General features: G+C 44.7%; 1 protein-coding gene across 3 annotated transcripts in view; it reads left to right on the top strand.

Moving 5' to 3' along the window:
• RANBP3 (RAN binding protein 3) overlaps positions 1–22,723 on the top strand; it is a 71,263-nt gene that overhangs the window by 37,140 nt on the left and 11,400 nt on the right. For 2 of the 3 annotated variants that reach the window (XM_083179175.1, XM_083179177.1), the window contains exons 6-10: positions 1,057–1,122; positions 15,535–15,627; positions 15,725–15,831; positions 20,419–20,538; positions 20,720–20,823. In XM_083179175.1, coding sequence (XP_083035301.1) covers positions 1,057–1,122; positions 15,535–15,627; positions 15,725–15,831; positions 20,419–20,538; positions 20,720–20,823 — 490 coding nt within the window. The remainder of the gene's footprint in view (positions 1–1,056; positions 1,123–15,534; positions 15,628–15,724; positions 15,832–20,418; positions 20,539–20,719; positions 20,824–22,723) is intronic. The other variant, XM_083179176.1, reaches the window with a different exon arrangement.

Raw genomic sequence — 22,723 nt, 5'->3', positions numbered from 1 at the left:
GTAAAAAGATAAAACCATTTTAGTTGTTATAGTTATACCCATGTTTTGTTTCATATTTAAATTTTTATAGTTATAGTTACCAGTTTACCTAGTTCTTATGTTTTAAGTATTTAAAATGTTAATAAACTTTTATGAAAACCACTATACATTTTATTGTGCAGATTGCTATTCACACACACAGGTGAATGGGGCCTAGCAGAGAGGAGTGCATGGAATACTGCAATGGTGGACAATGGTTTATGTATATATATCTATATATACACAAACACACACACACACAGGTGAATGGGGCCTAGCAGAGAGGAGTGCATGGAATACTGCAATGGTGGACAATGGTTTATGTATATATATCTATATATACACACACACACACACACACACACAGGTGAATGGGGCCTAGCAGAGAGGAGTGCTTGGAATACTGCAATGGTGGACATTGGTTATATGTATACACACACAGATGGGGCCCACCCAAAAAAACAAAAGTGACATGGTCGGGTGCACGGTTGCCAAACCAGTGCTTTATACACACTATATACATTGGTGGCAACAGTGGGCATGCATAGAAGAGCATTGGGAGTGCAAACATACCAGGTTGTTGTTCTGGGAGATGAGACAAGAAGGAGAGTCCAACTGCTGCGCCAGCGCTGTTTGCTATGTGGAAAAACATGGCGCCGGGGGAGTGTTTAGGAAATGCCACTCAAATAGGCTGGATCAAACGACGGACGCGCCGACGGACGGACGACGGAGGCGGCAAAAAACACTCACGATCTGCATACGATTGACGGTCGGTCGGCCTGGGATTGACGGATCCTACCTGCAGCACGTAGGACCAAAGATGCGACCAAACGAGCGGCGTGAACGCGCATTGGATCGGAATCGGATCAAATAAATGGCAAAAACACACGATAATACACACAATCTGCATACAACCGGTCGGAATTGGATCTAAATTGACAGAATCGTGCCCTAGTCGTCCTGGTGTGTACCCAGCATAAGTCTGGTAGAACATTTGCTGTAATTAAATTGTTTATCTAACAACTACTATCTTTTTAGAAGAAAAATCCAGTGGTTTCCGGCTAAAACCTCCCACGCTCATTCATGGCCAGGCCCCCAGTGCAGGTGTGTATTTGCTTGTGACTTGCCAAATGCATGTAGCCGCATATCATATACTGTATACTTTGCAATTAATATTTTTCAAAATGAAATGGACAGTGAAAAAATGTCACACTGTGTGACATAAATACTTGTCTGAGCATGTATTACCTGTGGATAGTAAATAGTTAATCGTAATTCATTTTACGCATTGTTTTACTCAAAATTGACAAACTCAAATGCTGGGTCCTGTAGGTTGCGCTCAAGGCAATTATCAATCTCCTGCCAATCTGCAAGGGGAAAAGGGGTGGCGTTTGTGCTTTCCCAAATCTCTGCTCCAGCAGTAACTGCTAAAGGAGCTGTAGAATACCATATGAAATGGCCCCCAGGAGGCAGAGATTCCCATGAGCACTGCCCCACTCAATGCTTCTACTATAACATTTTAATGTAGCATTAATGCGCCGTATCTGCTGGAGGTGGCCAATTGAATTTTGGTGCTGAGAGCCAGAACCTGCAGCGTCCTGAGACACCATGGTGACCACATGTTCCATGAAGTGTGTCAGAGGGAATTATGTTTGCATGTGAGAGAGTGTTGCCCTTGTGGGGTGGGGAAAGTGTGTATTTACAGAAGATTTGTCAGTGTGGAGGGAGGTGTGTTTGCTTGAGAGAGGTTTGTGTGTGTGAGTGAGTGAGATTTGTTAGTATGAAGGTAATGTATGTGAGAATTTTCAGTTGGTAAAGTAAAGGGCTGAGTTTTCACACAGAGGGGCAGATGTATTAAGCCTTAACAAGAGATAAATGAAAGGGTGATAAAGAGAGATAAACGTCCAGCCAATCACATCCTAACTGCCATGTTACAGGCTGTGTTTGAAAAAAGTCAGTAAGGAGCTGGATGTTTATCTCTTTACCACGCTTGCATTTATCTCTTGTTAAGGCTTAATACATCTGCCCCAGAAAACTTTATTTCCCAACAACTACAGCATTCTAAAATAAGTTTTTTATTTAAAAGGAAAAATATTGCTTAAGACTGCAATGGTTAATAAGGGAAACCGAATACATTTTACTGGTGAATGGTATGCCCACACATGTAATTGTACCCAGCTTCCTCTCCGGGTGAATTTCTGGTAGAGAGAGATAGTTGCAGCTGTTCTACCAATAGTATGTAGTAAATCTAGTCAGCAGGTCGGCTGTCACCATGTTGACGAAAAAGATACTACAATGCCAGTGTCCGTATACCGCCACAATTTTAATGCTACTTAAAGCATTTTAATCACACTGGCATTACAACTTTAAACATTCCACTTCACCAGCATGCCTAAAGTTATGTCCACGCAGTCTGGACCATGTTGGAAAATTTGCATTGCCATTATGGTGTTGCTGTTTTTACTGTTACCATAGTGACTATTGATATTGTGTATCCATTCCATGGGCAGAACATTGTAATAGCTTTTTAGACCGCTAGGATTGAATGCATAGAAAATGCATGTGAATCTGATTGGAATATATCTCCATCACAGGTGGGCATACACATGGAGCGATCCATGCTTTATTTCTAAGCGATCTAGTCAGATCACTTAGAAATAGGGCTTATATCACCCTGTGTGTATGCCCCTTTCACATATACCTTTCTTGTTGCATGGGCTTTGTGGATTAAGTTTTATATAATCGCGATCTCAAGGATAGAATCTAGCATAGCCTAGCATGTATTTTCATTTTTTTCTTTTTAATGCAGATGACAAATAATAATTTTCTATGCAGGCACGTTCCACGGTTTAGTGTTGAAGAGCAGCTAGTATATGTGAGGCCAGTTAGGAGAGTGCTTATCTTCATCTTAAGCTAGGTACACCTATATACAATCCCTGTTTCTTGCGACCGTCGGACCGACCGTACACCCGTCGGACCATCCACAAACAACAGCCGATCACGCGCGTACACACCTGTACAATTTTACTTGCGACGTCCGATGTACTCCCGTCCAAACAGTCGCAAGTAAAAGATTGTACCACCGTACACACACTGTCTCGATTTGGGCTAATGACACGTCATATGTGACCTAAATTATCATAATGGGCTGGGTTAGTAATTTTAGTCACCCTTTTACCCATTAAAAAAAACGACGTGGGGTCCCCCCCACTGCCGAAACCAGCACCAGGCTGAAGAGCCGGGGCTGGTATTAAAAAAAAAAAAAAAAAAAAATCAGGAAACCCGACAAATAGAGCTTCGCTGATTTTTTTTTTTTTTTTTTTTTTTTAACCAGCCCCAGGCTCCAGGTCCGGTTCCCAAAATACGGGGGACAAAATGACTAGGGGTCCCCCTATTTTAAGAACCAGCCAGCAGGATAATGCCACAGCTGGGGGACACTTATTATATAAGGTCCCGCGGCCAAAGCATTCAGCCCTCTGACCGGTCAGCCTAAACAGGGGTCCCCCTCCAAGACTAACCTGACCAGGCTGAAGCCTGGTGCTGTCCCCGGTGACCCTGTGCGGTGGTCACCGGGCTGATTGAAGTGTAAAAAAAATAGAACAAAAACTATTGTCTTTTACTGTGGAACTATGAGTCCCAGCAAGCCTCCCCCGCATGCTGGGACTTGGAGAACCACAAATCCCAGCATGCGGGGCATTAAAGGGCCCGCTGGCACTTGTAGTTCCACAGAAAAAAAATAGTCAAACACACTGACACACAATAAAAATAAAACTTTATTACATCCAAAGCCCATACATACTGATACTTACCTAATCTTGAGCCCGTCGGTAGGTCCCTGGGTCTGGTCCGGGGCTCCAGGGCTGAAGAGTCCGGGGTCCTGTATCCGAAGAAATCCATGGCGGACCTGTGGAAGGAAATCTAACTCACCGGGTCCTCTAGCGAACATCTTCTCAGTCTCTGCCGCCAGTACACGCTTGGAATGAAAGGCGCCGAGATTTTTCATCTTCCACGCCTTTCATCCAAATGATTCTATTGCACACCTAGCGGCCAATCAAACTCCTCTCAAAGTCCATCAGGTACCGGCGGCGGAGACTGAGAAGATGGAGAAGATGTTCGCCAGAGGACCTGGTGAGTTGGATTTCCTTCCACAGGTCCCTCATGGATTTCTTCGGATCCACGACCCTGGACTCTTCAGCCCCGGAACCAAGGCACCGGACCCAGGGACCTACCGACGGGCTCAAGATAGGTAAGTATCAGTATGTATGGGCTTTGGATGTAATAAAGTTTTATTTTTATTGTGTGTCAGTGTGTTTATTTGACTATTTTTTTTTATGTGGAACTACAAGTGCCAGCGGGCCCTTTAATGCCCCGCATGCTGGGACTTGTGATTCTCCAAGTCCCAGCATGCGGGGAGGCTTGCTGGGACTCATCGTTCCACAGTAAAAGACAATAGTTTTTCTTCAATTTTTTTTACACTTCAATCAGCCCGGTGACCACCGCACAGGATCACCGGGGACAGCACCAGGCTTCAGCCTGGTCAGGTTAGTCCTGGAGGGGGGGCCTTTATTGGGGGGGTCCCCAGGGCCCCTGGCCAGACTGACTGGTCGGTAGGTTAATGCTTTGGCCGCGGGACCTTATATAATAAGTGTCCTCTGGCTGTGGCATTACCCTGCTGGCTGGTTTGGCCTGGGGCTGGTTCTTTTTTTTTTTTTTTCAAGATTGAATTTTTATTGAAATTTTTCAAACATGTCAGAACAGACATTGTTATACGGGATACAGAAAAAAAGAAGGGGGGCGGGGGAGGAAAGACAGGGGAGGGGGGAATAGGGAAGGGGAGGATACAACACTGTAACTCAAGCACAACAAACTTGTATAGGATGGTACCATTAGAGAATATTGTATTACATATGACACTTGTGACTAGAGGCATGATAAGATCCAAACATACGGAGAAAGGGCTATCACAGTCTATACGGTCTAGAATAAACCTTTTAGGTGGGGTTAGCTAGTTTATAAGCCAACCATGCCGCCCACTTTTCCGATGAGGTCAGGGAGAGGGTGGCGCAGGCAGATCCCTCAGTCTCAAACCGGTAGTGGCTGTGTACTGCTTCCTCAATAGTTAGGGTCGTAGGGACTAAGGGGGTCAACCAGTGGCCCGCTAGAAAAAGTTTGGTAGATATTAAAATATGCCCCAACACATAATGAACATCTTTAGGGATATGATCCGGATATAGGTGGAATAGTGCTATCTTCGGATGCGGAGATATAGCATACCCTGATATATCCGAAAGAAGCATAAATACTCTGGCCCACATTCCTTTCAGTTTTGGACATGCCCAAAATATATGATATAATGTTCCAACTCCCCCACACTGTCTCCAGCATGCATTAGCGGTAGCGGGCCACATAGAGTGAAGAAGGGCCGGGGTTAGGTATAGCCTGTGCGTCAATTTGTAATATTGCTCTAAATGTGATTGGCATTTAGACAAGTGGAAGCAATTATGGTATATCTTTTTCCACTCCTCATCAGAAAAGGACGTCTGTAAATCTCGTTCCCATTTACACTGAAAGTTTAGTTTGTTAGGCTGTTGTGAGTCTGTAAGTAAATTATACCACCATGATATAGAGCCTCTGGTGTTCACTCTTGTAAATCTGTGGGAGATAAATTTGGGCATGGGTCCTATTGAATGTGAAGGAGGGCCCGTGCTCTGCAGCCAGTGCCGCACCTGGAGGTACTTATAGAAATGTTTAGTGGGAATTGCGAAAGAGTTTTGAATGTCACTAAATGGAAGTAGGGCGCCCTCTTTAAGGAGAGAGCCCAATGTCTGGATGCCCTGGGAAACCCACAGGTCTAGAGATAGGTTTGGGATAACATGGGCCAATCCCCCTAAGGACAGATCAGGAGGCGGAAGAGTGATTTCTGGTGTCTTTGACACCAAAGTTAGCCAGGAGCGTCTAGTGGATATCAATATCGGAGAATGTTCAATACTCTTTAGGACTGCTGATGGAGGATGCCACAGAATATCCGTGATAGCTAACGGTGAGGCGAAGCCCTTTTCTAGCAAGACCCAGGGCTTGGCATTCTCCTTGACAAACCATTCATGGAGCGGGGCTAGAATACAGGCCACTTGATAAGAGGAGAGGTCGGGGAACGCCAATCCCCCTTTGGTTTTAGGGAGGCACATTCTACTTCTGGCCAATCTAGGCTTTTTGCCTTTCCAGATGTACTTCATAAATAACCCATTGAATTTAATTAGTAAATGTTTTGGGAGGAGGATGGGGATGGTCCTAAAAAGATATAGCAGCTTTGGAAGTAAGACCATTTTAAGTTCTGCAATGCGGCCTAGCCAGGATGTCTCAAGAAGCATCCAGTCATTTGTCATCTGAGAAAATCTACTTAGTAATGGCGGGTAGTTGGCAGAGATTATGTCCGAGACTTTAGGGGTGATTTGAATACCTAGATATTTTATGCTCGTCGGTTGCCACGCGTAAGCGTAGCTCGCCTTTAGTTCTAACAATTGATTTTCTGGGATGTTGATGGGCAGAGCTTCCGTTTTTGAACTGTTCAATTTGTAGTAGGAAGCTAAAGAGTAGGTATGCAGAATCTTATGGAGCGAGATCAGGGAAGTGGAGGGATTAAGGATCGTAAGCAGGACGTCGTCTGCAAATAAGGATATCTTATATGAACGCCCAAATAGTATTGGGCCTTCTATGTCTGGGGCCGATCTAATTGCTTCCGCTAGCGGCTCAATTGCCAGTACAAACATAAGCGGGGATAGCGGGCATCCCTGTCGGGTACCGTTGGAAATTGTAAATGTAGATGATAGCATACCGTTCACAAAAACTTTGGCTGAGGGGTTGGAGTAAAGGGCCATGATAGAGGATAAGGCTCTATCTCTAATTCCGAATTTTTCAAGGACAGCTTGTAGGTAGCCCCAATGGAGTCTATCGAACGCCTTCTCTGCGTCCAACGACATAACCAAAAGCGGCTCCGTAGACCCAGAGAAGGCATCCAGCAGATGTATGGTTCTCCTTGTATTATCTGGGGCTTGTCGACCCATCACAAAACCTACTTGGTCTTGGTTGATTAAGTTTGGAAGGATCTGATTGAGCCTATTCGCTATTAGTTTTGCATAGATTTTTACATCAGTATTTAATAATGCTATGGGGCGGTAGTTTGTTATAAGTTTAGGATTTTTGCCAGGTTTTGGGAAGGTCACAATTCTGGCTTCCAGCATCTCGGGGGGGAATGTACCGAGCTTCGAGGCTTCATTAAAGACAGGAGCTAGCAGTGAGGACAATTGGTCGCGATAGGTTTTATAAAAGTTATTGATATATCCGTCTGGGCCAGGGGCTTTTTCTGATGGCAAGTTATCAATAACCGCCCGGATCTCGTCTTCCGACCAAGGACGCTCAAGGGACGTTAACGTGGACTGGTCTACTGAGGGTAAGTTAATGTGCCTTAGAAAAGAGTCTATGATTTCTGGATTGGGTTGGGATGTGAGAGGGTCTTGGCAAAGGTTGTATAGGGAGGCATAATACTCTGCAAAAGAGTTGGCAATATCTAGGGGATCCGTTACTGTGACTCCCTTCAAATTAGTAATTTGTTTAGTGCGCTCCATCGCTTGTTTCCCCCTTAGTTTCCTCGCTAACAGTCTACCTGCTCTGTCTCCTTGAGTGTAAAATTTTTGTTTCATTTTAAATAAATTTTTTCGAACCTCAGACATGGAGAGGGTATTCCACACGTCTCTTGTCTTAAGGAGCTCCCTGTACAGTGAGCGATTCGTTGGATCTAATTTAAGTTTGTTCCAGATCTAGCAGCTTAGCTTCAGTTTCCACTCGTTTCTTATTTAACTTTTTCCTATGATGAACTGCTGCCTGGATAAAGGATCCCCTAAGTACAGCTTTCAATGTGCACCAGTGTGTAAAGAGGGAGGTCTCGGAAGAAGAGTTAGTGGCGAGATAGAGGTCAAGGGATTTATCGATTAGGGCTTTAGAGTCTCTATCGGATAGGAGGTACCCTGCCAATCTCCAGGGTCTGGGAGGCACCCTGGTTGGGCATAGATGCCAGATGAGCGATATGGCTGAGTGGTCAGACCATGCAACCGGCAATATATCCGCGGCCACGATATGTTGGAGAGTCCCCCCATCCGAAAGAGACAGGTCTATCCTAGAGAATGATCTGTGGACTGCCGAATAAAAAGTGTAGTCTCTACAATTTGGGTTCCTTGCTCTCCACACATCATAAAGGCCGAACTCGTACAGGATTCGTTGAAATGCCTGGGATTGTGTTCTCTTGGGAAGTGTAGCAGGCCTGGACCTGGGGGCTGATTTATCCATGCTAGGATCGAGGACTAAGTTAAAATCCCCCAAAATAATCAGTGGACCTTTATGGGCCGCCTGAAGGGTTGCGCAAAGTTTCCTAATAAATGGGATTTGTTTAGTGTTTGGGGCATAAGCGCATACAAGAGTTACCGGATTGTCATTGATTTGTCCCATTACTATTAGATACCGCCCCTCTGGGTCTGCTATCTGCTTCTCAATCGCAAAATTACACCTCCGAGAATAGAGAAGGGCCACTCCCGCCTTTTTTTTAGGGCCATTGGCTGTGAAACATAGTGGGAATTTATTGTTGTAAAAGAGAGGAGGGGCAGAGGCGGGGAAGTGAGTCTCTTGGACTGCTATAATGTGGGCCTTATTTCTGGCGAAGTAGGTTAACGCCACTCTTCGCTTATTGGGGGAGTTTAGGCCCTTGACATTCAGAGATAATATTTTAATCTTATTCAGAGTCATAACTGAACATGGAAGGTATGTTTAAGAATACATTGGGCATATAGGACAATATAGAGCGTATGGACCAGAGTGCTGAGGGGGTTCCTGGTAGGATACATTTCTGATACCTCCCTACACAAACCCGTCTCGGGAGCATGGGGATTGAATCAAGTATTGTATGTTTAGAATCTATGATGGTAAGTACGGAATACTTAAATGCAGTATCAGTGTTGTGTAGGGGGTGGTAATTAGGAAATTGGGTTAAGGAGTGAGGACAGTGGGCTACAAGCCCAGTGGGGTAAAGGAGATACAGTAGAAGACAGAACCATAGGAAAGAACACCATATAGGTGTTTGAAAAGGCCACCCAGGTTGGTGGCACATAGGGGCGTGGGGGGCAGCACTGGGGTGCACCGGGTAATCCCCAATGACATGGCTAGTATAAACAAAGAAAAACGAGTATGTATATAGACAACATCATAACAGAGTAAACATAATCAAAACAGGACTGGTTGAAGAAACAACATCCTAAATAAGTAACATGAGAGACCATAGTGGCTGACTGCACCATGCATCAAATCCCTCTCCTCAGGGGCCTGTGTGAGTGCTACGGCTCCATCGCCAAGGGAACATGAACTTTAACTGGATTAACTGAGTAAATAGATTGAGTTATTTAAACTAAACCTGACTATATTTATAATCATAGCCGTACTTATAGTCCTCCGGTGGTGAGTCCCCTGGCCAGGGCAGGCATGGAGGTCCAAACCGAAGTTCCACCCCACCTCCCAGTCTGGGACATTAGGTGGAGGGGAGCTGGGCCCTAGATCACCAATATCTCAAAACTGACCAGAACCAACTTCACCCACAATATAAGGCTGGAGAGGAGAAAAAGAAAATAGCACAGGCACATACTTTACAGTCAGGTATTGTGTTTGGCTGTAGCCCATTCTTGCGTCACCCTGATATTAGACGGCGTGCAAAGTGCAATATTCCAGTCCGCTAGAATCTTCTCCCCGGCCGGTACAGAGGTGATGATAGTTGTAGTCTCATTACGCCTCACTATCAATTTTGTTGGAAAGCCCCAACGGTAGGGGATGTCTGCATTCTTCAGGGATCTAGTGATCGGTGCAAAAGATCTCCTCAAGGCCAAGGTAGAAGCTGAGAAATCTGCAAAGAACTGTATATTGCCCAGGATGGATTCGGATTCGTCTGAAGATCTCGTTGCCCGGAGAACGCGTTCCTTTATGTGGTAGTAATGGAATCTCATCAGGGTGTCTCGAGGCGCTCCCTGTGGAGCATTTTTAGATTTCGGGATACGATGAATGCGGTCCAGGAGGAAGTCAGATAGATGTACCGTTGGTAGGAGTTTTGTGAACAGGTCCGTCACATACTGCACGAGACTATCTGCGGTGACTGATTCTGGGATCCCTCTAATTTTGAGATTATTTCTGCGCGACCTATCCTCCAGGTCGCACAGTTTACTGCGTAGGGCTGTATTCTCCTCCTGTAGCTCTTCGTGGAGGACAATCAGCTCGTTGTGGGACTTCACGACTTCTCCCATTTTGGTTTCCAGATGATCAACACGTTGCCCCACCGCGTCAATGGATTGCTGGCATGATTGAATAGCTGCTTTAAGTTCTTGCGAGAAATCCGTTTTGAAAGCCTGTAGCAGTTGTTTCATGGCCCCGATGGTTAGAGGGTTATTGTCCCCCATATTAGGGGTGTGGGCGGGCGGTACCAGAATGGTTTCGGGTGGAGCATTAGATACTGACAACTGTTTGGTAGCTGGGGCAGTAGGTTTACTTGGAATCCCCTGGATTGGGGATGGGAGTTTAAAGAAGGGGGATTTAGAAGTCCCCGATACATCTTTCTGGCGTCTAGACGGCATTGCGTTTCTAGTGATTATGAGCGAGGCAGTCAAATTGCTTAATCAGGTATGATGGAGGAAGAGGATATCACAATATCCTGGCCGACTTATACTCTGTGTGCCGGTGGATCGCAGATCATTAAAATGCTTGTGAGGATGTCCGGTGCCCCATGCTAGAGGGCCATAGTGAGGTTACATAGTATCCCTGCTGGAAGAGTCAGCACCCGCGACTGCTCGGGATGATGAACAGGGCACTGATATCAGCCCAGGTAGTTAGGAAAGCAAAGTGAAGCAGAGTGTGACTGAACGGCAGGCCAGCAGGGGGAGCTCCTGTGTCAGCACTTACGTAGCTACAGTGAAATAGTTGTAATGGCAGCGAGGGGTTCAAGGTTTTTTTTTTTTTTTTCTTTTAAGTTGCTGGCTTAAGGGTGGATGTCTGTTGCTGGTTACCCTCTGTTAGGTGTGTGACCAGGGTGCTGTCAGTTCTGTGTATTATAGACACTAGGGGTCTAAGCTCCAAACTCGTGCCCCAACAAAGATGGCCGCCGGCACTTTATAGTGGGCTTGGAAGGGAAGCTAGTGCAGACAATATCCCAGCACTGGCCGCGGATGGAGGCAGGGGGTATGCTTTTATGGGGGAGGCCTGCCCCGCTCACCTGTCTCCTCTTCCGATGTTAGCCCGACAGCCAGGGGGGGATGCAGCCCTCGGTAGCCGTCCGCACAGGCTCCATTTCAAAGATGGCCGCCGCAACTGCCTGGGAGAAGCCCAGAGGCAGAGAGCAGACCACCGGAGGCACAGCGCACAGCCGCCGGGTCCCGGGCACACAGCGGGGCGCACCAGCAGAAGGTGGGAACAGCCGCTGTCCACCGATGGCGTCCACCTGCAGGAGAGATCGCCGGTAGATTGGCCGCGGGCGGCCGTGTAACTCGAGGCCCCGGCTTCAGTACTGTGAGTAGGCCGCAACCCGCGGGGACTCCAGGAGTGTCCCCCGGCTCCGCTGCTCTACTCCTCTGTCAGGGGGGGTCCTGATCTGGCGGTGCAGGTCTGTTGGGATGGGAGAAAAGGCTAGAAGCAGCTATTTTTAGTGGGTACGGAGAGAGCCTTATTGTGGCACGTCTTCTCAGTACTGCGTCCAGGCCACGCCCCGTTGCTGGGGCTGGTTCTTAAAATACGGGGGACCCCTAGTCATTTTTTCCCCCCGTATTTTGGGAACCAGCCCCGGACCTGGAGCCTGGGGCTGGTTTAAAAAAATCAGCAAAGCCCTATTTGTCGGGTTTCCTGATTTTTTTTTTTTATTTTTTATTTATTTTTTTTAAACACCAGCCCCGGCTCTGTCAGCCTGGTGCTGGTTTCGGCAGTGGGGGTGGGGGCCCCACACCGTTTTTTTTTTTTTTTAGTCACTCTGCCAGAGATGATGCAGCTGGAACGCCCACATGGGCGTTCCAGCTTTGGCAGTATAGTCGCAAGGACGGCAGCATATCGGTCGAACGTGCGTACACACTGCACTTTTGTTCCGATATGGGGCCATCCTGTCGGATGAAAATTAAACAACAAAAAACCGTCGACCGACAGTATGGACGGTCAAGACCGTTTTTTGCCGTTTATCGCTCGTACGGGACAGCGTACACACATATACAATTGAACGGCTGTCCGACCCAGAACGGAAGAACGGCCCGACAATTGTATATATGTGTACCCAGCTTTAGAGAGGGTAGCACAGAACAAAGGTCCAGATTTTTAGACGGAGCAAAGCTTGTATATTCTATACACCCATCCCAAAAGCCAGATATTTTATAAGGAAGTTCCCCCGATGAATCATCCATGATTGACAATCTGTCTGGGATTTCATGAAATAATTAATGATAAAAATCCAAATTTAACCACCCTGACCATTTTTGATCAGGGAATAGAAAATGTAAAAAATTTTGTAGCCGGTGTATGGGGGTCTTGAGAGATGTATAAAGCATACCTCTCCACATTGAGTCTGGCCATATTGGCACTTCGGCGCCTGCAAAGGATGCTGAACTCAATGAGGATTCCGGTGCTGGTATCCCAACTGCCGTCGCTCGCATGCTGAACAGAAGTATGTGGAGAGCGGTAGTGTATGGGGTGGGGGATTGTTATGCTGCAGATAAGGAGAGCTAGTAGTGTATGTACCTAAAAGGTGATTGGATCCTGGCCATCAGGATACCGTTACTGGTCTGCTGACGGATCCGATACGATTTGCCGGCGGTCGGGATCCCGGCGGTCGGAATCCCGACACTGGAATCCCGACCGCCGAAATCCCGACAAGGGGGGGACATGGATCGCCCCCCCCCCCCTTGCGGGCTCGCTGCGCTCGCCACGCAGCGGGCCCGGTGCCTCGCTACGCTCGGCACGCTATTTTATTCTCCCTCTATGGGTGTCGTGGACACCCACAGAGGGAGAAAGTTTCGGGATTTCGGCGGTCGGGATTCCAGTGTCGGGATTCCGACCGCCGGGATCCCGACCGCCGGCAAATTAACTGCATCCCCTGCTGACTGCCATGATCCCCATACCATCACCAAAGTTTTGTGATCATTGTTAAAGATTTTTATTACAAAATGAAAACCAGTGGTCCTTTATTTACGTTCCTTTTCCATCAGCATTGCTTTGTTACTTGTGCCATCTATATAATAAGTTGAAGAGTGTATGTGCGTGCCTTTCGCATTGCGGAGCCGTCATATTTGACAACAAGGTACCTCTGGACCCGGTGGTGTGCACCTCGAAGTCGGTTTTCGGAAATTCCACTTAAAAATTTATGAAACGCCAAGGTTCAATTTGCCTTGAATGATCTGGAAGAAAGACTGATGATGGAATAACACCACACTATCATTGAGTATGAATGAAAAGACATACTAATGGTGGGTACACACGTGAGATTTGGCATGAGATTTTGATTATATAATCAAAATCGCATCGGGATTGCATGCAGATCGTACAGGTTTTTTAACCTTGCGATCCCGATACACCGCGCACATCAAAGCCAGATAGACAGAGCTGCATTAACTAAATAGTACAGATCTGTACTATATAGTCAAACTTGCACATGTCTTTTGGCTTGCTGTGCGATTCAATCGTATCGGGATCGAATAACACAACCGCTGACCGTGTGTACACCCCTTAACATGATGGTGGAGGCTTTAAACAATTAGGAATCATTAAGGATATACATATACCAAACATCACACACACACAGTACACCACATACGCACACACATACATTTGTAGCGCACCTCACACACTTACACACATGCATAACACACACCCACATACGCTACAACACACACACACACACTTAAACATTGCACAGATACAGAAACACACAGAACACGCATGCTTAAACATTGCACAGATACATACATACACATATATATATATATAAAACATCTTACACACATGCATAACACACCACACACACACAAAAGTACAACAAACAGACACCGAACACACAAAAAATAAATGCATCATAGGTGCTAAACCTCCCCCAAGGTTTTCCCGGGCAACGCTGGGTGAGTCATCCTCTTCACTTCACTTCCAGATTTATGAGCTGTGGGGACTCCTTGTGGTAGAAATTGAAATGGCAATTTCTAACTTGTCAATTTTCTCAGAGGAAATTCAGGCGATATTATATGGTTACCAATACTTCTACTTTTTTATCCAGCTGCAGAATAATGAAATGCCTGTGATTGCATATTCTATTGACTTTATCCAAGTATTAATCCAAACTTTTGTTCTATTTTTTTTTTTTTTTTTGCGCTAATGGTATTGGCAGACCTGGTATGAAGGAATCCACACATAAAGAACATAATGTGAAAAATATTTAATCTAACCGGTTAATACATATTATTAATGCTCTACACCTATATAAACACCTATGAGAAAGGAGGATAACTCGTAAACTGAGTTTATAGTTCTTTGTTTAGCTATTTTGTGAAACGAGCACCGATAATCAGTTCCTTAATTCAGGTTCCTTCTAGAATAGATCAATGTACTGTATGGTTGTGTCTGATATAGGAGCACTGGATATACCACATCGTACATCCTGGACAACCACCCCAGGGCTCCCCTGCAAGTGCCCCTCAACTGAGACTGGTCTTTTAGTTAATATATTTGATTTTGCTGATTTAAATATGCAATCAGACCTTTCAAATATGTATTTGGAACAGAGAATGCTGTATTGAATTTTCTTTATGAATCATAACGCCGGAGCTTGGTGGCCTAGTGTCTGGATGGCCATATTCATGTTCTGGTCTAGTGTTTACATTTTTAGGGGTGGTTGTTTAATTCTAAGCAGGTTACATTTGCATTTCCATGGGCACAATTTTTAGATGCAACGCATAGCTAAATGGTGTATTTCATGCATTAAGATTAAGTGCTGCCTCGGTTTTCCTGTAGATATATAGGGATAGATTTATTAAGCTCGGTGAAGTGATAAAGTGTCTGGTTTTTATCACCAGCCAATCAGCTCTTGTCATTTTTCAATCCAGGCCTGTAACTTCACAGTTGATTGGCCGGTGATAAAAAACAGACACTTTGGGGGAAATTTACTAAAGGAAATTTGTAAAAAAAAATAGGTGTATTTGTATCCAGAAATACACTTATTTTTGACATTTATTATCCCGAAAATACGGCTATTCGTATTGATGTGCTATCAATACGAATACGAATTGCCGTATTTTCGGGATAGTAAATGTCAAAAATAAGTGTATTTCTGGATACAAATACACTTATGTTTTACAATTTCCCCTTTTATCACTTCACTGAGCTTAATAAATCTGCCCCTTAGTTTTTCATGAAATGCTCTGGTCTTTGTGCCTGTGTTTAGGTCACACTAATGTTTTGTTTTGGATATTACAGGACTCCCCAGCCAGAAACCCAAGGAGCAACAGCGCAGCGTGCTGCGTCCAGCAGTCTTACAAGCACCACAGCCTAAGGCTTTTACCGCACCATGTAAGAGCTGTGCCTGAAACTTGGTCCTCTAGAAGAATTCAGAGGTTTTATATTTTCAAGATTTTTTTTTTTTTGTTTTAATTTTATTTTCTCCCAGTTTTCAGTAGTGGAACAAATGGAATCAGTGTATCCTCCGAACCATGTGGCTCCTCTGCAAATAAAACTATTGCAAGCCCCACGGCCCCATCCCTTGCCTCTGATAAGGTGAGTCTTCCATGAAGTTGTGAATTGTGTGTGGGCTCTATTTCACATAACAGTACTTTCCAGCTCGTCCCAATTACAAAAATGTGTGTTAAATTTGTATGTAGTTTTATTAGAGATGTTTTCTGGAAAGCGAAGCTGAAGCACCAAATTTCTTGAAACAACTTTGTTCAGCTCAAATCAGCATTTTGAAAAAACTATTCAAATGTTGGCAGTAGAGTCAAACTTACCATGCTGCCAGTATTCTAGCACACCTACTGCATACAACTCTACATGCAGTTCACAGATTGGGGTTCTGCTTGACATCCGTAACTATTACCACTTGTTTGGGTGTGCTTTGCTGGTTGCTCTGTCTGGATTCTCCTGACCACTTTGGATCTGAGCTGTAGTTATTTAATCCAACGTTGCTGCGAGAGATGTGCAAAATATGAGGCTAAAAATGACAGGGCCACAGTCAAGGAATAGGAGTCACTTTAGTTATTGCCGACAAATGATCTAAAGTCAATTAATTGAGGTTTAGTTAAATATAGAACCCACAAAAAAAGCCTCTCTGTGAGCAATGCTGGCGTTTTTAGCTGATATTTTGCACATCTCACAGCAACCTCGGCACTTAAAGGGTTAAGCTGCATTGAGGTGCTGGGCTCTGCAACAAGAAAGCCTTTCAGTACTGCTACACTGTTCGATTGTCTCTGGACAGTAGTGTGCACTGATCCATTTCTCTACTTTCCTACCATCTCTAGGGTCAGAGTTTCTCTGATAGTGTGCGTGTGTATGTGTGGAAAAATAACAATAATTAAATATAAAATGTTTTCCCACTGAACATTTAAATGATACAGTTGTTCTGTCCTAACTAGACTACAGTGTAAGGATAGACCTATAAAACACTATTTGTGCATTAATATAAGCTAGGCACTTTAATGTTGAGTTTTAAGTAATGTTGTTCTAGATAAGGGGTCCTGAGAGACAGCCACAATAAATAAATATATATATATATATATATATATATATATATATATATATATATATCTCTCCATTAGGGAAAAGCAATTAAAAAATGCCATCTAGCACCAGCTGACTTTCACCATCCATGGCCTCATAGTTTTGTTTGTAAAAGAAGTTACGTTGGATGTGAAATTCCTGTGACATACCCCACACTGCTCTCACTGAGATGGTTGCAGTACAATGAAATGTGTCTTATAGAGGGTACACACGGTGAGATATGCACTATTTTTCTACTCGGTTTTGCTTTTCTATGGAAGAAAAATCAAATGGTTTTTCTACATTCGATGAAGACTATATAGTACAGATCTGTACAATATAGTCAAATTGAGTGCATTTTGGGTACCATTTGAATCGCACTATGCAATTTGGGCCCGATATCACCCGATTCGGACCAAAAGGCATGTGTAGACATCCTGTCCGATCCGATGCGCGATCAGAGTCGGTAGGTCGGACCGTCTCCACATAAGATTTGTTAAATCTTAAGTGCAGCCGTAGCGGAGGGCGGAGAACACCTCAAGCTGACCCGAGGCGGGCAGGGAAAGCCGGACAGCGTGGCTGTGGACACAGAGCCGGGGGACGCCGGTGAGCCGTCGAGGGGAACAGGGGGACGCCGGTGAGCCGTCGAGGGGAACAGAGAGCTGGGCAGGGGGAGGAGGCCGCCAAGCTGCAAGAAAAAAAAACCCAATACAAATAAATGGGCAGCCAGTGATTTTGCTGGGAGCTCTCAGCCAATCAGTGGCTTCCCATTCATTTGTATGGGCTTTTTTTTTTTTTTTTTTGCAGCTTTTCTCCCTGTTCCTATCGCCGGTGTCCCCCCGTCCGCCACTTCTGTGTCAGCCACCCCCCTGCTCCCTCAGCGCGCAGCTCCCCTGGAGTTGCATATGATAAATCGCATTTGATTTTATCACATGAAACACTCGGCACATCAAGTGCCTAATTGTGTGTGACCCCCTCATGGGGAGCTGCCGGGACAATCCGGTCCGACTTGTCCTTAATGTATGGGGGCTTTTACATTGTTCAGCTTATATTAACTAATAATATGTCCACTGGTTGCTTGGCTCTGACCTGCTGATTCACAAGTCTGCTTGCCTCATGGGAACAAGTATCTTGCTCAATGAGACAGGTGGACAGAATGTTCCACAGCAAGGTGTAATGTTTCAGCTGACACTTGGGTGATGGTAAATTTAGACTGCCCAATATGTTTTGAGGCTACATGTCCCTTCCCTCAAGGGTAAATAGTGCTGCAGGGCACCAATGTAAATAATATAGTTCTCAAGCATATTAAGGTTTTTTTAGTTGCCGTCTTCTTTGTGGCTCATTCAAAACGCACAGAGCACATCGCACTGATTTTTTTAAACAAAATTAGGGCTTATTCAGGTTTGCAAAGCAACTGGACAAAACTATGTTGCACTGCTGGTTGGGCAGATGTAAAGCTGGGTACACACCTACAGATGTATCTATCCAATCTATCTTGTGGCAACAAAACTCTGGTAATGTATGGGACCATATGAGAATTAACCCTTAGCTCCCAAATGCTGAAAAACGATCAAAAATAAATCCAATAATTTAGTTAAAGCTGTTTGATTAATCAAAATAATGCAAACAATTGCTTATTTCCATTTTACAGTGTTTGAGAGCAAATAATCAATCAACATGTTTTTCCCATACACTTAACAGATTTTTGTTCCCGCCAGACAGACTGGATAGATAAATCTTTGTATGTGTACCCATTTTAACATTTACAGAGGGATTAGAGTTGGGTGGGGTATATTCAGTCTGCTTTATTTTGACACTGCAATTTAGATTCCATTCTACCATTTGTGGGCTACATGCAAAAGCCACCCGTATGTACCTTGCACAGAACAAAATATAACCCACTGCAATGCAACGTGTTTAGCCCAGTTGCGTGCTTTTTTTGCGTTGATTACAAAACTTAATCCGCCCTTTTAGGAAGCTTGCTCGGTCCACTGTGCGTGCCAAAAGCTGACATGTTTAACAGTGACTGTTCTTAACCATATGCTCTATACTACTTACGGCATAATGTTTAGTATACAAGATGTAGCTATTAAGTAATGAGACTACTTTAAAAAACAAAAATACTGTGGGAGTATAAAAGTGAGTGGGGAAACATTGACCTTGGATTATCCCAAAAGGATTTTGTAAATTTCATCCCACGTGCATAGATAGTTTGTTACACTGCGTTCGAAGAAGTTGTTTCCTGTGCATTGTAAAAATGCTTCTTCCAAAAAAAGGGAACCTTGTTAAATCTTAGTTGAATTGAACAACACACCTACCAAAGCTTTCCATATTCTAAGCAAGGCTTACAGGCAGATTGTATTGCATGTGCGTTTGAGAAGCTTAAAAGATTTAGTGACAGTCTTGAGGTTTAACGTTATTAAAAATAAATTATAGCACTGGTCTCATTATTTAACCCCTTGAGTTGTTGGTTCTGCTCCTACCCCAGCAAAACCCACCACAGATCGTAGGAAGCCGCCACCGCTTCCCCCTGCCGCCTGTCAGTCATCCCTCGGGGATGTTTAGTGGCGGCTCGGGAGGATTCTGGCGCCTGAACTCTCCCGAGTCCCGCCGATCGTCGGAGCGGAGGAGGTGGTAGGGGGTACGACAGGAGGGGCGGGGGAACCCCGAAAGGTAGTGCGCCAGTGGTGCTCCGCTGGAGGCGGCACCACTGGCGCGCACCTAATGCAAAGTGGTATGCCCGGAAATTTTCTAGGACAGCCCGCTGCGGCAACCCAGCTGAGCCTGGAAAATTTCCGGGCATACCACCCAAGGGGTTAATAGCCCCACCATGTTTTTCTATGTTCTTTAAAGCAGTGCTCTCAAACTCTGCAATACACACGCACTCTACATTTTAAGGGTAGCCATGCATGAGCAGAGATGATTACTAATTACGGTACCTGTGCTCAAGCATGGATATATTAAAAGTGGGACTGTTAGGGTTTTATTTGCTTAGCGACAGTTTCTATATACCAGTGCTTTGGACAGTGTTTGTACAAAAATTAAGAAGGCAATTTTTTTTTTCTTTCTAACACTGCATTCTTTTTTAAAATTCTGGGCATAAACACAACCAGAAGTGTTAAGGCCTCAATACACTAGTCCGATTTGGGACGATTTCACCTGATTCCGACGGATGGGGTCGACAAATTGGTTGTGCTTGACATCCCACCGGGTCCAGTGCGCGGTCCTGCGTGCATCGGACCGGAGCCTTAGGTCGGGCTCCCGGCGGCAGGGAATGGGGTCGCATGCAATACTTCCCATATGAAAGGACCACATGCAATGTATCTTCCCGGGCAGCTCAAGGGGGATCGGATGGCCATGCACTGCCACAGTAGTGTATGACCACATTTTAGGTTTTTGAACCGGACACTTGGTAAATAAACCTACTTTGTATAAAAAAATACTTTGTATGTTAAAAAAAAAAAGTCCTCATTCGGCTGAGTTCATGTAAATTTTTGTATGTGCAATTTCGAGAAACCTAATGCAGTATTCTGTATCTTTCTAAATGTGCACAGTCATACATTCCTTTTAAAGAAAGACATGCATCTATAAATAGGCCGTACTTTACTCTAGGCCAGCGACGCTCAACCCGAGTCCTCGACCGGTAAATGTGGTACTGAGGGCTCAGAGCGGGCAGAGCAGAACTCTCAGCAGTCCTTTGTTTTTGGTCAGAATCTTCGAGACCGAGTGAAGGTAAGTTGACCAATTAATTTTAAGTAATGCGATGTTTGTACTTGTTTTGGTAGCGTCTTCCCTTCCCTGCTGTTTCACACACTTACACCGAGCATTCTCAGTGGTGTTCCTACAGTGTCCACTTAGTGTTTTGTAATTCTTTAAAAACAATATTAAGGTATGTAATGTATGTATTTCACAGCTTGGAGCTGAAAGTAAAGAGTCACTTGATGGGGAGAATACTGGGCCACAAAGTGCAGATGCTCCAGCACAGACCAATTACTTTCTTCAGTACATCAGCTCCAGGTGAGTCATCTTTGGGGGGGGGGGGGGGGACCACAAGTTCCAGCATGCGGGCATTAATGGTCCCCGTTGGACTTGTAATCCACCTGTAAAAATATATATTTTTTTAAAAACCAAACCCAAAGATACAGTGAAAAGTAGAACTTTATTTGACACACACTTAATTTTACACGTATACTCACAAAATTCAGGCTCCAGAGGTGAGCCCAGCTGCTGATCACAGTGGAGAATCGCTCTGTCAGAGAGGTACAGAAGCTCTCAGCCCTGATTGGCTGTAGGTGTCTCCATGGAAAAAGCAATTTAAAATTTAAAAATTCACATTTTGATGCATATCAGGCCTTGCGTCCACCACCCATGGACGCCGGGGACCGCCCTGGGCTTCAGCCCTGGACAGGTGAAGCCTGGGTGGATCCCCACTCCCCCAGGTACCCTGTCCAGGGCTGACCAGCCACGATGAGCATGATACGGCTGGGGGACCTTATGTAAAAAGTGTTCCCTGGCTGTGGCATGATATCGAGGGCTGTTGGAGCCCGGTTCAAAATACGGGAGACCCCCAGTTTTTTTTTTAGTTTCCTATTTTTGGAACCAGAACCGGTCCAAGAGTCCGGGGCTGGTTTCAGAAATAAAGGGGACCCCTACACTTTTTGTCCCCTATTTTTGGAACCAGGTGTGGCTCAATGGGCACGGGGCTTGTTATGCTCAGGAACAAATTTTTTTAAGACCAAACCATGCACAGATCTCAATGATCTGTGCATGGTTCTGTCAAATTCGCCTGTCAGGACCTGTTCTGTCTGTTTGGTGATTTTTAGTACCGTTTAGCAAAAAATGGAATCCCTTTAAATTTGCGAATTGTATACTTCATGATGGGAAGTGCGATTTTCTAACAGTGTTTGAGTTCTTACATGCTTTAGTGCAAAGGATTCTATATTTTGGGGGACTGACACCTGAAAGTACTTGCTGCTGGGAGTCTGTGTTTCAAATATATCATTGCATTAGGTTATGATGACCTCAATAAGCCCCGCCTCCTCCAGTCAGTGCACTGGAGAAATTTGCATTACTATCTTTCCCAGGTTACACCAGCTGACTCGGGTAGAAGGAGGGGCGCCTTCTTTTTCAAACGGAGAACTTGCAACTGAGAAGTTATTGTGTGATCACCAGATAACCACTGCACTGCAGAGATTATTAAGAAGTTTAGTGTTGGAAGGAGAGCACTTCCCTCGCTCTGGCTTCAGACGTTTGAAACAGGAATGGCCACTTAATGGTTAATGTTAATTTTGTGCTACAGAAAATATTAGTAGGTACGGACTTTTTGCTTTTTTTTGTAATGGGGAGGTGGATAATAAACATTTTATTTATATAGTGCTTTTTCTCCAATAGGACTCAAGGCACTTAGAATAAATGACAGTACAGAAAACCTTTACATAGATTACAGAGAGCATGAAGATACTTAAGGGAATTGCCCAAATGCTTAAGTAAACAGGAAAGTCTTCATAAGATTCACAGTCAGTAAAAGACAGGCGGTACAAAAGGTCCATTGGTTCAAATGGCCAATTTATTGACTCGACCGTAGGTTGTCATCCTATTGAACGTTAATCTGTTATTCCATACCCTTTGACCAGTATCATTATCCATGACTGTGGGTAATAGTTTCTCCGGGGGCTCTCCGACTAGCCCCAATGCTGGTGTCTTTTGTGAAATGATGGAGTAGTATGCTTTGTGTGCCTCCGGCACATGATGCATGATACCCGATAAGCAGCCACCAGAAGCTTGATAATACATGGAGTTGGGGATCATGTATTTTCATGCGATCGCGGATCCATTTTTGTCCTTAATTGGATACCTTGTAAATGATTGTCATAAATTGCAATATCTGGGTTTGGTTTTGTTTTTTTTTATTGCATAA

Source organism: Crinia signifera, chromosome 1, assembly GCF_055691185.1.
Source record: "Crinia signifera chromosome 1, ASM5569118v1, whole genome shotgun sequence".
In the NCBI taxonomy this organism is placed as follows: domain Eukaryota; kingdom Metazoa; phylum Chordata; class Amphibia; order Anura; family Myobatrachidae; genus Crinia; species Crinia signifera.
The sequence above is the reverse complement of the archived record's forward strand: the minus strand, read 5'-3'. Positions and strand labels throughout refer to the sequence as shown.